The 13,646-nt window shown below is 51.7% G+C and overlaps 1 protein-coding gene across 5 annotated transcripts in view; it reads right to left on the bottom strand.

The window, feature by feature from the left end:
* LOC121874707 (serine/arginine repetitive matrix protein 2-like) overlaps positions 1-13,646 on the bottom strand; it is a gene marked incomplete at its 5' end in the record, with an annotated part of 128,066 nt that overhangs the window by 46,340 nt on the left and 68,080 nt on the right. For all 5 annotated transcript variants that reach the window (XM_042378963.1, XM_042378964.1, XM_042378966.1 and 2 more), the window contains 1 exon segment: positions 5,625-5,948. In XM_042378963.1, the coding sequence (XP_042234897.1) occupies positions 5,625-5,948 (324 nt within the window).

Here is a 13,646-nt window from a genome sequence, read left to right as displayed (position 1 = left end):
AGACACTGACGAGGGCGTTGCTGGTGTGTCTGACGATGACGCTGTTGGAGGGATGATGTGGTAGTGGGGAGTGGTGGAGGGAGGGGGGTCGTGTCTCCAACATATCCACGTCCTTCTCGGTACCTGACCACAACGTTGTGGACACTTGCTCCAGGATACGTGGTCAAGACGGATACATTTTTTTATATATGAAGACCAACATGGCAATAGTTGCAGCCATAACAGAGGAGATAAATATAAAGAAGTCGGTCCACACTTTCCAAACAGTTACCGAGTTAGGTCCAGAGACGGAGGCAGAGTCTATATTAATGACAGAGACAGAAAGAGGGGAAAAAAAGGTGTGGTGGTTTATGTGCAGAGGGGGGAGGGGTGCCCTCAGGAAAGCCTAATCACGTCCATGTTGAGTGAATGTTGACGAGGAGAAGGTGATGTAAAGGTGAACCAGTACCCTGGAGTAAGTGTGGGCACAGCAGAGAACTGTACACACCAGCACGTCCGGAGCATGACACTGGCACCACTAGGCTGTATTAGACCTCACGTGGTAGTGTCTCGGCAAACAAAACCGAACCCGACCAACTTGTACTCTGATAGGTGCACACAAGGACAAAAATGGTTCAAGCAGGATGGTACAGTCACCCAAAAAAGCCCTGTCGCGAACCATGATTCAGACTCGTGAACACGAAGCAGTAGACACTGATACATTATTCTGTCCATAAATGCTTCGGATTCAAGAGTCTGAATCTCGGGGTTCATGGTTCGCGACAGGACTTTTTTGGGTGACTGTACATGATAGACCCTGACCAGATACACACACACGGGGGTGGTAGGGGCCCGCTCGTTAAGGTACAGAGTACAGGTGTGTGTGGTCTGATGAAAATAGCACAAGACACCGGCGGCAGAACTCGGGCACTCGGGAATGACATTCACACCAATTGTAAGAGGCGTTGTGAGTGACGTGTGAGAGTGGAGAGGGACGTGTGAGAGTGGGGAGGGACGTGTGAGAGTGGGGAGGGACGTGTGAGAGTGGGGGAGGAACGTGTGGAGTGGGGGAGGGACGTGTGGGAGTGGGGAGAGGGGACGTATGGGAGTGGGGAGGGACGTGTCATAGGAGTGGGGAGGGACGTGTGAGAGTAGAGGGACGTGTGAGAGTGGGGAGGGACGTGTGAGGTGGGGAGGGACGTGAGGTGGGGAGGGACGTGTGAGAGTGGGGGAGGGGACGTATGGGGTGGGGAGGGACGTATGGGGTTGGTGAGGGACGTGTGAGAGTGGGAGGGACGTGTGAGAGTGGGAGGGACGCGTGTGAGAGTGGGAGGGACGTGTGAGAGTGGGGAGGGACGTGTGAGAGTGGGGAGGGACGTATGGGGTGGGGAGGGGACGTGTGAGAGTGGGGAGGGACGTGTGAGAGTGGGGGAGGACGTGTGAGTGGGGAGGGACGTATGGGGGTGAAAGGGAGGGACGTGTGAGTGGGGAGGGACGTGTGTGAGAGTGGGGAGGACGTATGGGGGTGGGGAGGAACGTGTAGAGTGGGGGAGGGACGTATGGGGAGTGGGGAGGGACGTATGGGGAGTGGGGAGGGACGTATGGGAGTGGGGAGGGGACGTGTGAGGATAGAGAGGACGATGTGAGAGTGGGGAGGGACAGCGATGGCAGAGAGTGGGGAGGGACGTATGGGAGTGGGGAGGGACGTGTGAGAGTAGAGAGAGGGACGTGTGAGAGTGGGGAGAGGGGACGTATGGGGTGGGGAGGGACGTGTGTGAGAGTGAGAGAGGACGTGTGAGAGTGGGGAGGGACGTGTGAGAGTGGGGAGGGACGTGTGAGAGTGGGGAGGGACGTGTGAGGAGTGGGGAGGGACGTGTGAGAGTGGGGAGGGACGTGTGAGGAGTGGGGAGGGGACGTGTGTGAGGTGGGGGAGGGGACGTATGGGGTGGGGGGACGTGTGGGGTGGGGAGGGGATGTATGGGGTTTAGGGAGGGACGTGTGGGGTGGGGAGAGGGACGTGTGAGAGTGAGAGAGGGACGTGTGTGTGAGGTGGGGAGGGACGTGAGGTGGGGGAGGGTATGTGTGAGGTGGGGGAGGGACGCGTGGGGAGTGGGGAGGGACGCGTGGGGAGTGGGGAGGGACGCGTGGGAGTGGGAGGACGCGTGGGGAGTGGGGGGAGGGACGTGTGAAGTGGGGAGGGGACGTGTGAGTGGAGAGAGAGTGTGTGGGGAGTGGGGAAGGACGTGTGTGAGGGAGTGGGGAGGGACGTGTGGTGTGGGGAGGGACGTGTGAGAATGGAGAGGGACGTGTGGCTGAGAGTGGGGGAGGGACGTGTGAGAGTGGGGAGGGACGTATGGGAGTGGGGAGGGACGTATGGGAGTGGGAGGACGTGTGAGAGTGGGGAGGGACGTGTGAGAGTGGAGAGGGACGTGTGAGTGGAGAGAGACGTGAGTGGGGAGGGACGTGTGAGGTAGGGAGGGACGTATGGGAGTGGGGAGGGACGTGTGTGAGTGGGGAGGACGTATGGGGTGGGGAGGGACGTGTGAGTGGGGAGAAGTGTGGAGTGTGAGGGGAGGGACGTGTGAGGTGGGGAGGACGTGTGAGAGTGGGGAGGGACGTGTGGAAGAGTGGGGAGGGACGTGTGAGAGTGGGGAGGGCGTGTGAGTGAGGAGACGTGTGAGAGTGGGAGGGACGTGTGAGGTGGGGAGGGACGTGTGAGAGTGGGGAGAAACGTGTGAGAGTGGGGGAGGGCGTGTGAGAGTGGGGAGGGACGTGTGTGAGAGTGGGGAGGGACATGAGGGGTGGGGAGGGTGCGTGAGGTGGGGAGGGACGTGTGAGGTGGGGAGGACGTGTGAGGTGGGGGGAGACGTGTGAGGTGGGGAGGGACGTGTGAGGAGTGGAGGGACGTGTGGAGTGGGGAGGGACGTGTGAGGTTGGGGAGGGACGTGTGAGAGTGGGGGAGGGACGTGTGAGAGTTGGGGAGGGACGTGTGAGAGTGGGGGAGGGACATGTGTGAGAGTGGGGGAGGGACGCGTGAGGTGGAGGGAACGTGTGAGAGTGGGAGGGACGGCGTGTGAGGTGGGGAGGGACGTGTGAGAGTGGGGAGGGACGTGTGAGGAGTGGAGAGGGACGTGTGAGAGTGGGGAGGGACGTGTGAGAGTTGGGGAGGGACGTGTGAGAGTGGGGGAGGGGACGTGTGAGGGAGTTGAGAGGGACGTGTGAGGTGGGGGAGGGACGTGTGAGAGTGGGGAGGGACGCGTGAGGTGGAGGGCGATGTGTGGAGTGGGGAGGGACGTGTGTGAGAGTGGGGAGGGACGTCAAGGGCTGACAAACACACAGGTTTGCATTGCTGTTGTGAGTGAAAGTGAGGGGGGGCAGAGGGGCAGGAACAATGAGGTGAGGCAGGGGACAATGTGTGAAGACTGAACTGCTGCCTCACCCAGATCACTTCACGATAACCAGACCTCGACTAGCTAAGCAGCTATATATCGCACACACACACACACACACACACACACACACACTACACCAAGGCCATCAACAGCACCATTACTATCGTTATTAGCGCTTATGCACCATCGACGTCACCACTACTGCCATCATACAATCATCACCTTTATTATCATCGTCAATCAAGAGTGTCATCGGCATCATCATCATCATCACTATCACCATCGACATCCTCAGTACAATCACCAACATTTCCGATCACCACAACCACCATCACTTATTGCCACACCACTACTATCCTACCCACCATCATCACTACTACCATAACAATAGACACCACTGCTACCATCACCACAGTCCTCATAACACACCACAGAATAAGCAAACATTTTGACCACCATCGATGCCCCGACAACGTTTAGATTCATGACTGACTTCACAACATTTGGATCCAGCGATGACATGCCAAACTTCTGATCCATCATACTGCAGTCGGTGCGTGTGAGTGACTTTAGCAGTGGGTGAGAGTGACTTTAGCTGTGGGTGTTATGTGAGTGGTGGTGTGTGAGTGTGGCCATGACTAACTCTCACAAGTGGTTGGGTCAGCTGTGAACCAGACAGCTGTGAGCAGAGGTTGACGTTTACACCGAGAGATCATATCTGGCTTGGGGGGAGGGGGGAGTGGACCGTGGCTGTTGTTGATACATATCTCAATGTTGGTACACCCAGTCAAAGACACTGGAAGGCTTAGTCTGCTCATTTCACGGTGACTCGGCTCTGTCCTGGAAGAAGTTGCTCGTGGCGGGAAACGCATAAGGTGTTTTTTTTGGAGGGGCCTTTTTTTGGCCTTTTTTGCAGGAGGTTCACTTTCGTTTATATATTGTGATTTAGTATACCATATATAGTTTACATAATATACGAAAAAAATAACATTCAACATAATATAATCTGTACAGTGATTGCAACACGGTAGCAGTACATCATTTGTATTCAGGATAACGTGTACTTTATTTGGTGACGTTGCCTCGTTAACTATTACTACCACAACTCTTGCTACCCTACCACTACTACTACCACAACTCTTGCTACCCTACCACTACTACTACCACAACTCTTGCTACCCTACCACCACTACTACCACAACTCTCGCTACCCTACCACCACTACTACCACAACTCTTGCTATCCTACCACCACTACTACCACAACTCTTGCTACCCTACCACCACTACTACCACAACTCTTGCTACCCTACCACCACTACTACCACAACTCTTGCTACCCTACCACCACAACTCTCGCTACCCTTCCACTACTACCACCATCTGTTTCCTCATCACAGCTTCAGGTACAGTGTCTAGTGGTGGTGATGTAGGTCGCACCCAGCATGACTACGAAACTGTGTAGAGGAGCTGTAGCGTGTGTGTGGTACTGGTGAGGTATAGGCAGGTGTTATCTTTCGTTATGTTTATATCTCTGACGGTGATAAATGGCTGAACATAGTGAGGACTGAGGCTATGGTCTGTGTTTATGTGGGTTGGCTAAACAGGAGTCTGTCTTGAAGTTGTCTGTGAGCTCGGCTGAATATGGGCGTGTCTGTGGGTGTCTGAGGGCGCTGGAAGCAGTATGCAAACGTGGGTGATCATGTGTTTGTGGGTGCCTGGAGAGCCTGAGCACTAGTGACGAGGGAGCCACGCGCGGCCCACGTCGACTTCTTATTGCAAAATCAGCTGTTGTGTGTGGCTGGTGTTCCCATCAGGGCTGTGAGGTGCCCCACTCAGGCCTCTCCCTCACTCTCTCCCTTCTCCCTCACTCCTCGCTCTCCCTTCTCCCCCATTCCTTGTTTTCGTCCTCACTTTTCATTCTCTCCCTTCTCTCTCATGCCTCGCTCTCCTCCCTCATTCCCCTCTCTCATTTCTCTCTAACTCACTATTTCGCTCTCTTCTTCTCTCCCTCTCTAAACTTTCTCCCTATCTCTCTCTTTCTCTCCCTCCTTCACTCCTTATCCCCCTCTCTCGTTAGCTCATCCTGCTTCCCAACGCCTCTCTGTGTGAGTGAGAGGCGAGACGCAAGCCAAAAAGAGAATGCTATGTGAGAAATGAGGCTGAGAGAGAGAAGAGAGGGCAGTCGTGAGGATTGGGGTATGCGAGAGGGCTGTATGAGAGGTGAGACAACAAATAAGGGAGCAATACTCACCTGGCGTTGATGGTGGAAGTGGCCGGGGAAGAGCTTCTCGTCTCGGTCCTCTCTACCCTGGTCTGCTCGGGAGACGAAGACGATGAGGACGATGACTTGCCCTTGAAGAGAGGCGACTGCTGTAGAATCTGGGAGGCGTCCATCTCGGTGCTGCTGATGTAGGAGGACCTCTGGTGGGCGGTCCGGGAAGTCCTTAGGAGTCCTTCGGCGGAGTCAGAAGAGGAGGAGGAAGAGGACTCGCTGGTGTCATGGTGGAAGACGGAGACGTCGACGGCCCCATCACCAACCTGTTGCTCCAGGCTGCGCAACTCCACCATACTCCGCCTGCAGGAGAGAAAAACTCAATATTTTACAACCCACGGCACACACACACACACACACACACACACACACACACACACACACACACACACACACACACACACACACACACACACACACACACACACACACACACACACACACCTATATCGACGCTGAGAATATATAACTTCAAATCATTATCAAGAAAAATAGGGTTTGGATCCTTTAAAATTTCCACAGTACAACATAACAAGGCATTTGATTCTCTTTGGCAGGAGGTTCAACACGTTTCCAAAGTCTTGGGTATCATCAGTCACTTATTAATCCTTTTGTAAACTTTGTGTAAATATAAAGTACTCCCGTCCTCACATTCGTTGTAAGGTGTAAAAAAAAATACAAAATCCTTGATCATTATTTTTCAGAGACATCGGTATTACTTAACTCACTATTATGATTAACAGCAGTGAATAATAGAGTAAGTTTATACATTATACAATACCTATTCAATATTACGGAGAGTAAGTCATTTATAGGTGCAGCACATGTTCTTAATTATCCACCCCACCCACCCCCCCCCATCACCAGGTAAACAGAATAGGCTGAAAAAGGTCACCTGGGTGCAGAGGTTGACACACAGGGTAGCACGGTAATACAAATTAACACTCGGTAGCACTCAGTAACACACGGTAACACTCGGTAGCACTCAGTAACACAAGGTAACACTCGGTAGCACTCAGTAACACAAGGTAACACTCGGTAGCACTCAGTAACACAAGGTAACACTCGGTAGCACTCAGTAACACAAGGTAACACTCGGTAGCACTCAGTAACACAAGGTAACACTCGGTAGCACTCAGTAACACACGGTAACACACCCCAGCTACCAGTGACCGTGTGTGTGAAATGATGTAAAAGACCTAAGCTGGAGACGAGACGATTTCCTTAGATGTTCAGTTAGGTGTAAAGAAGTGAGTTAGAGTCAGTGGAGGGTTGGTTGGTGATCCACACACACCTCCACCCTTATCCACACGTCTCCATCCTCACCCACACGCCTCCACCACAGCTCCATCCTCCACCACAAGCCTCCACCCTCCACCACACACCTTCATCCTCCCACCACAAGATGCCACCACCGAAAATGTAAAGAAACGCGGGTTGACTGACTGACAGACACACACAAATATAAATAAAATAAATAAAATATAAATAAATAAAAAATCCGAGAAATCAGATTATGGTGTTAATATCGGTTAAATTCACCAGATTTGCTGTGATCATAACCTGACACCTGCGAAAAACAAACCTAACCTAACCCGTATTGAGTATTATTACCTTCATGCGACTCAAGGCTTCAACATTCTCGCAACACAACGGATGAGTCGACCGAGTTCTGTAACAAGCTAGTAGTCTGTAACAAGTTAGTGGTCTGTAACAAGTTAGTGGTCTGTAACAAGTTCATGGTCTGTAACAAGTTAGTGGTCTGTAACAAGTTCATGGTCTGTAACAAGTTCATGGTCTGTAACAAGTTCGTGGTCTGTAACAAGTTCATGGTCTGTAACAAGTTCGTGGTCTGTAACAAGTTCATGGTCTGTAACAAGTTCATGGTCTGTAACAAGTTCGTGGTCTGTAACAAGTTAGTGGGCTGTAACAAGTTAGTGGGCTGTAACAAGTTAGTGGGCTGTAACAAGTTAGTGGGCTGTAACAAGTTAGTGGGCTGTAACAAGTTAGTGGTCTGTAACAAGTTAGTGGGCTGTAACAAGTTAGTAGTCTGCTTAACAAGTTAGTGGTCTGTAACAGAAATAAAGCCAACAAGTTGGTGGGCTGTAACAAGTTGTGGTCTGCAACAGTTAATGGGCTTATTGAGTGGGCTGTAACAAGTTAGTGGGCTGTAACAAGTTAGTGGAGCTGCTAACACAGTTAGTGGCTGCTTAACAAGTTAGTGGGCTGTAACAAGTTAGTGGGCTGTAACAAGTTAGTTAACAAGTTAGTGGGCTGTAACAAGTTTGTGGTCTGTAACAAGTTAATGGGCTGTAACAGAGTTAGTGGGCTGTAACAAGTTAGTGGGCTGTAACAAGTTAGTGGGCTGTAACAAGTTGGTGTTCTGTAACAAGTTAGTGGGCTGTAACAAGTTAGTGGTCTGTAACAAGTTAGTGGTCCGTAACAAGTTAGTGGTCTGTAACAAGTTAGTGGTCCGTAACAAGTTAGTGGTCTGTAACAAGTTAGTGGTCTGTAACAGCCTTCCATATGTACCTACAAGACCCACGACCTGTGCCAAGCCTTTAAACTACAACAGGTTGGCAGCCTGCACGAGGTGGGGGGGAGGGCGAGAGAGTACCTCGGGTGAGAGGGAGGGGGGCGAGGAGGGCTATCTAGGGTGAGGGGGCAGGAGGGAGTACCTCGGGTGAGGGAGGAGTATGTTAGGGTGAGGGAGGGAGGGGCGAGGAGGGAGTAGCTGGAATGAGGGGAGAAGGTGAGAGTATCTTAGGGGAGGGAAGAAGGGAGTGACCTGAGGGAAATAGGGGAGAGGGGAGGATGTTGGAGTGAGGGAGAAAGGATGGGGTGAGGGGGAGATGGGGGAGAGACAACATTCAGGCGACCTGATCACGCTGGCGGTTACGACCTGATTCTCCTCCACAAAAATTGATTACCTGTCCGCTACCTCACGTGGACGACAGGTGGGAGGGAGGGAAAAGAGGAGAGAGAAGAGAGAAGTGATAAGGAGTGGGAAAAGGGAGGGAAGAGGGGAATGAGAGGGAGAAAGACAAAGAAGGTAAGAAAGGAACGGGAGAAATAGAGGAGAGAAAGGAAAGAGGAAGAGAAGGAGTGAGGGGGAGGGAAAGAACGGTGGTGAGGGATGAAGAGAGAGGAAATGAAGGGAGAGAAAATGGAGGGAATAATGAATGAAGATGAGAGAATGAGGGAGAGAGAAAGAGGTGGAAGTGGAAGAGAAGAGAGATGGAGGGAGAAAACTCAAGAGGGAGGATAAAAGAGAGGAGTCAAGATGGAGGAGGCTGAGTGAGGGAAGGAAGGTTTAAGAGGGGGGAGGAGAGGAGAGGTGATGGAAAGGGTGAAGGAAGGACGGAAGGAAGGAAGGAAGGAGAACCAGAAGAAGTGGAGAAAAATAACATGATAAAAGTTGGGATTTGTTTGTATATAGCTCAGCCACTGGGTGTGTGTGTGTGTGTGTGTGTGTGTGTGTGTGTGTGTGTGTGTGTACGCGAGGATGTAAATATGGGCTATATATCCCGAGGTAATATTTACACTGGCAGTCGACTGTGTATGGCGGCCAGTCACTAAAACAACCTCCCATATTGGTGTGAGGTGGGGGGAGGGGGCAGGTAGAGAGGCGTGCATGTAAACAATCAAATAGACACGTAAACTAAGACACACACACACACACACAGGTAAGGAGGTAGACATAAACAAACAAGAAGGCAGACAATGACAGAAACTGACAGCTGAAAGACAGATACGTAGAGAGGACTGACGGTCGTTAAGTGAGGGCCTGGCTGGACCCCCAGACCCTCGGGGATGTCGGCAGAGCTAGACACCAGCATCAATATCACCGCCGGTAGTAGCATCCGTCCCTCGCCTCCGTCCCTCCGTCCGTCCGTCCGTTCGCCTGCCCGGTAACCCCAGTTATCTCTCAATTGGCGAACTTCCTGCCTGCCCCTTGCTCGCGCCCGCTCCCTTCCCCCGGCCTCCCCCACGCCCACACACACCTATGCCTCCGCCCATACACGCCCACCTTTCCCCACCCTCGATTTCAGGACAGAGAGAGATAGCGAGAGAGAAAGAGGTGATAAGATGTCCGCCGGAGGATGATAACCCTAACCCCCTCCCTCCATTGCCATCCCCCGGCGGTGCATCCTCATCCACTACACTCCCCTCCTTCCCTCTCTCTCTCTTCCCATCACTTCTCCCATCCCCCTTCTCTCCCTCTTTATACCCCCCTCCCTCTCTCTCTCACACATCCATCATCATAACACTCAAAATAACTTTGTATGTTGACTAATACAGCCACTCTACTCTCACTCTATCCTCACAAGGCTCTCCTCTCTCACCGCTCCCTCGCATATCATCAGCTTCTCAACTGACGTAAAAGTGTGCGTGGGTCCCATAGGCGTCCAGGCACCGTGTGAGGAGGTACAGTACGCTGGAAGCCTCTGGTACACAAGGAAGACCATTATGTTCGGCACTGCACTCACAAGCCTTCATTCCTCCAACTGAACTGTGAAGTACTGGTAAATTAGGTGTACCCAATCACAGCTAAAACGACTTAGGATGCATCGGGCGAGAACCAACGACCTTTAGGAACTGAGGCGAGAGGTGTATCAACTGAGCCACTACAAACTATCACTTACGGATATTACTAAAATAGCTCAGGACTGATTGATGTACTGGCTGGTGTAAGTGGGGGTGGTAATGGTGAAAGTAGTAGTGGAGGTAAGTGAGGTGGTGGTAGAGATAGTAGTGGAGGTGGTAGAGATAGTGGTGGAGGTGGTAGAGATAGTGGTGGAGGTGGTAGAGATAGTGGTGGAGGTGGTAGAGATAGTGGTTGTGGTGGAGTGGTCGTATATACAGGGAGGGTCAGACAGCAAACTACCCTACATGGTGTACTTCGCTCCCAGCCACGACGGTTACCTAAAACTGATTTATCAATTCCACAAATCACATTTCCTTGTCAGGGGGATGGTGGCAGTGAGGTGACGAGGGTAAGGGAAGGGGGTAGACGGTGAGGGAGGGGTGGGCAGGGGAGGTAGGGGTAAGGAGGGGTAGGGGGTGGGGAGGAGGAGATAGAAGGTAAGGGGGGTAGAGGTAGGGGTGAGGGAAGAGAGGGGGTGAAGGAGGTGGGGAAAGAGGGGGTAGAGAGGGTAAGGGGAGGTGGGGTAAGGGGGAGGTAGGGGGCAAGGGGAGGAGGGTAGGGGTAGGGGAGTAGAGGGTAGGGGAGGGGTGGGGAGGGTAAGGGGGGTAGAGGGGCAAGGGGAGGGTAGGGGCAAGGGGAGGGTGGGGTGGTCAGGGGAGGGTAGAGGGTAGAGGGAGGGGTAGGGGGTGATGGGAGGGTAGAGGGTGGGGGAGAGGGGTAGAGGGTAGGAGGGGTAGATCGTAAGGAGAGGGGGTGGGGTGGGGGAGGGTGGGAGTAAGGGGAGGGTAGAGGGTAAGGGGAGGGTAGAGGGTAGGGAGGGAGCGTAGAGGGAGTAGGGGAGGGGGTAGAGGGTAAGGGGAGGGGGTAGAGGGTAAGGGGAGGGGGTAGAGGGTAAGGGGAGGGGGTAGAGGGTGAGGGGGGAATGGAGGGAAACAGAGGAACTGGATGTGCCAGCTAGAGAGAGTACGGGATCACGGTAAGAGGTCATACTGGCAGGGTGTGTGAGTTCACTGCGTGCTTCACCTGCACTGGAGCACCTCAGGAGGTTGGTTCTCCACCTCTGAATATTACAAAAACTAAATCTTGAATATTCATATCTAGTTGTCCAGACATCTTGAACATTCATCATAAACTCTTCTGCAAAATGACACACTTTTATAAGTGTTTTGTCACCTGGGGCATAATTATCATATTACCGCTCTGCCACCTGCTACGTTCATTACAAACTTTATGACCGCCAGAAAAAAACCCAACTTATTATTGAAGTGAACGCGGGAAGGTGTGTAAGTGTGAGGCATGGGTGGGTGGGTGGGTGGGTGGCAGGCAGGTAGGTAGGTAGGCGGGTAGGTGGGTGGGTGAGTGTGGATGGCGTGAGTGGGTGGAAGCGGCGGGTTATGGGCGGACATACTCGTTGTGAGACAGTGGGGTGACCCATCCTGTCGCTAAGTGGCCGTCGCTCACACTTCCTCCACCACCCTCCAGATTTACTCATTGACAAGTGCTCCTCCACACACACGAAACCAACACCAAACTTTACATACAAATGATACAAGACTGCCTGTAGTGAAGGCCTAACATATTCACTATCTCCTGCCTATTGCTTGTTGTGTCACACTAACTGTACTGATTACATCACCTGATATATAATTTGTGGAAGAAAGGTCTACACGTGCTGGGACACGGTCTTGTTAGCCAGCAAGATATCGCTTTTGGAGAGCAAATTTCACAACACTCTTGTAATATTTTCTTGAGTGGGTTGGAGGTAAGGACTCTGAGGACCGGGGATGGAGCTGAGTGGGACGACAGATCAAAACACTTACTGTCAATGGGTTTGTGGCCACCACTGAGCCAGGCGGTGTGCAGTAACTTTTCATGTATTTTACTCTGTGTCTGTATAAGCTCAATAAGTTTACAAAAATAGTAGTTACATAATTTTTTCTAAGCTGCTGTTAACGTTTGATTTACAAATATTTCAAGCTCTAAGCATTTATTATAATGATGAGAGCCAAGAAGTTTCCAATAGGGGTTCAGTAAAGGGGTGGCCATACAGTTATCAGTACGCACACAGGACCAACACCCCGCTGGAGATCTCTGTATCACAAGATATTTCCTGTTACTAATACCAGGCCAATTTAACGAGTGTCGAGGAGGGAGGAAGAGGAATGACCACTGTGGAACAGGAAGCTGTCAGCGCAACACTGATTTATCTGTAGCTGAAATTCAATTTCGTTTTCAAATCTGACGTGGACGAAATACTGACGTTTAAAATTTGGTACGGGTCTTACTGCATGCGTTACAGGTCCTCCTATGTACTCCAGTGTGCGTGCTATTGACAAATATGTCTTGTAACAACGACATGATTATTATACAATTCACAACACGCAAGATAAGACGATACATTAGCACCAACACTTAACACAGTAGCCTTATCGCTTAATAAACAGAAATGAGAAAAAACATAGATACATTGCAACGAGAATTCAAAAATATTTCAAGGACGATGTAACTGCAGGAGGACACACTCAGGCCGACCAACGCAGGGACAAACAATTCAACTTGACACTGAAAAAGGAGACTCAAAGCCCAGAGATGGTCAAAGTTTGCTTACTGCACCGAGGCCGATAGCATCAGGTTCTGGGGGACGGGGGAGGGGTCGTATTAGGTTAACCTGAGCACAAGATCAAGAACCCTGCAGTAGAGAACCTGGGGGAGAGTGAGAGAACTGGGAGAGATTGAGAGAACAGGAGAAGACTAAGAGAACAAAAGTGAGTGAGACAGCTGGAAGAGTCAGAGAAAAGGAGGAGATTGAGAGAACAAGAAAGGTTAAGAGAACTAGAGTGAGTGAGAGAACAAGAGTGAGTGGGAGAACAAAAAGAGAGGAGTGAGGCCTGAGGAAGAACAGGAGGTAACTATGAAGAGGCCACTTTGTGAAGGAACCGGTATGATGGCCAACACCCGGGTCCCTCTCCCCACACTTGCCACACCCATACCTGCCTACACCTACACCTACCACAAACATACCTGCCTACACCTACACCTGCCACTCATACCTGCCTACATCTACACCTGCCACACCCATACCTACCTACACCTACCACATTCATACCTGCCTACACCTACACCTGCCACACCCATACCTGCCTACACCTACACCTACCACAAACATACCTGCCTACACCTACCACATTCCTTACCTACACCTACACCTACCACATTCATACCTGCCCACCTGCCCCTCCCCACTACCTACACCTACACCTGCCACCTCCTTGCCTACACCTACACCTGCCCACCCCTCCACACACCTACCACATTCACTACCTGCCTACACCTACACCCACATTCATACCTGC

Source organism: Homarus americanus, unplaced genomic scaffold (genome assembly GCF_018991925.1).
Source record: "Homarus americanus isolate GMGI-L3 unplaced genomic scaffold, GMGI_Hamer_2.0 scaffold34360, whole genome shotgun sequence".
Taxonomy (NCBI): domain Eukaryota; kingdom Metazoa; phylum Arthropoda; class Malacostraca; order Decapoda; family Nephropidae; genus Homarus; species Homarus americanus.
Note: the sequence above shows the minus strand (reverse complement) of the source record. Positions and strands in the feature narration are given on the sequence as shown.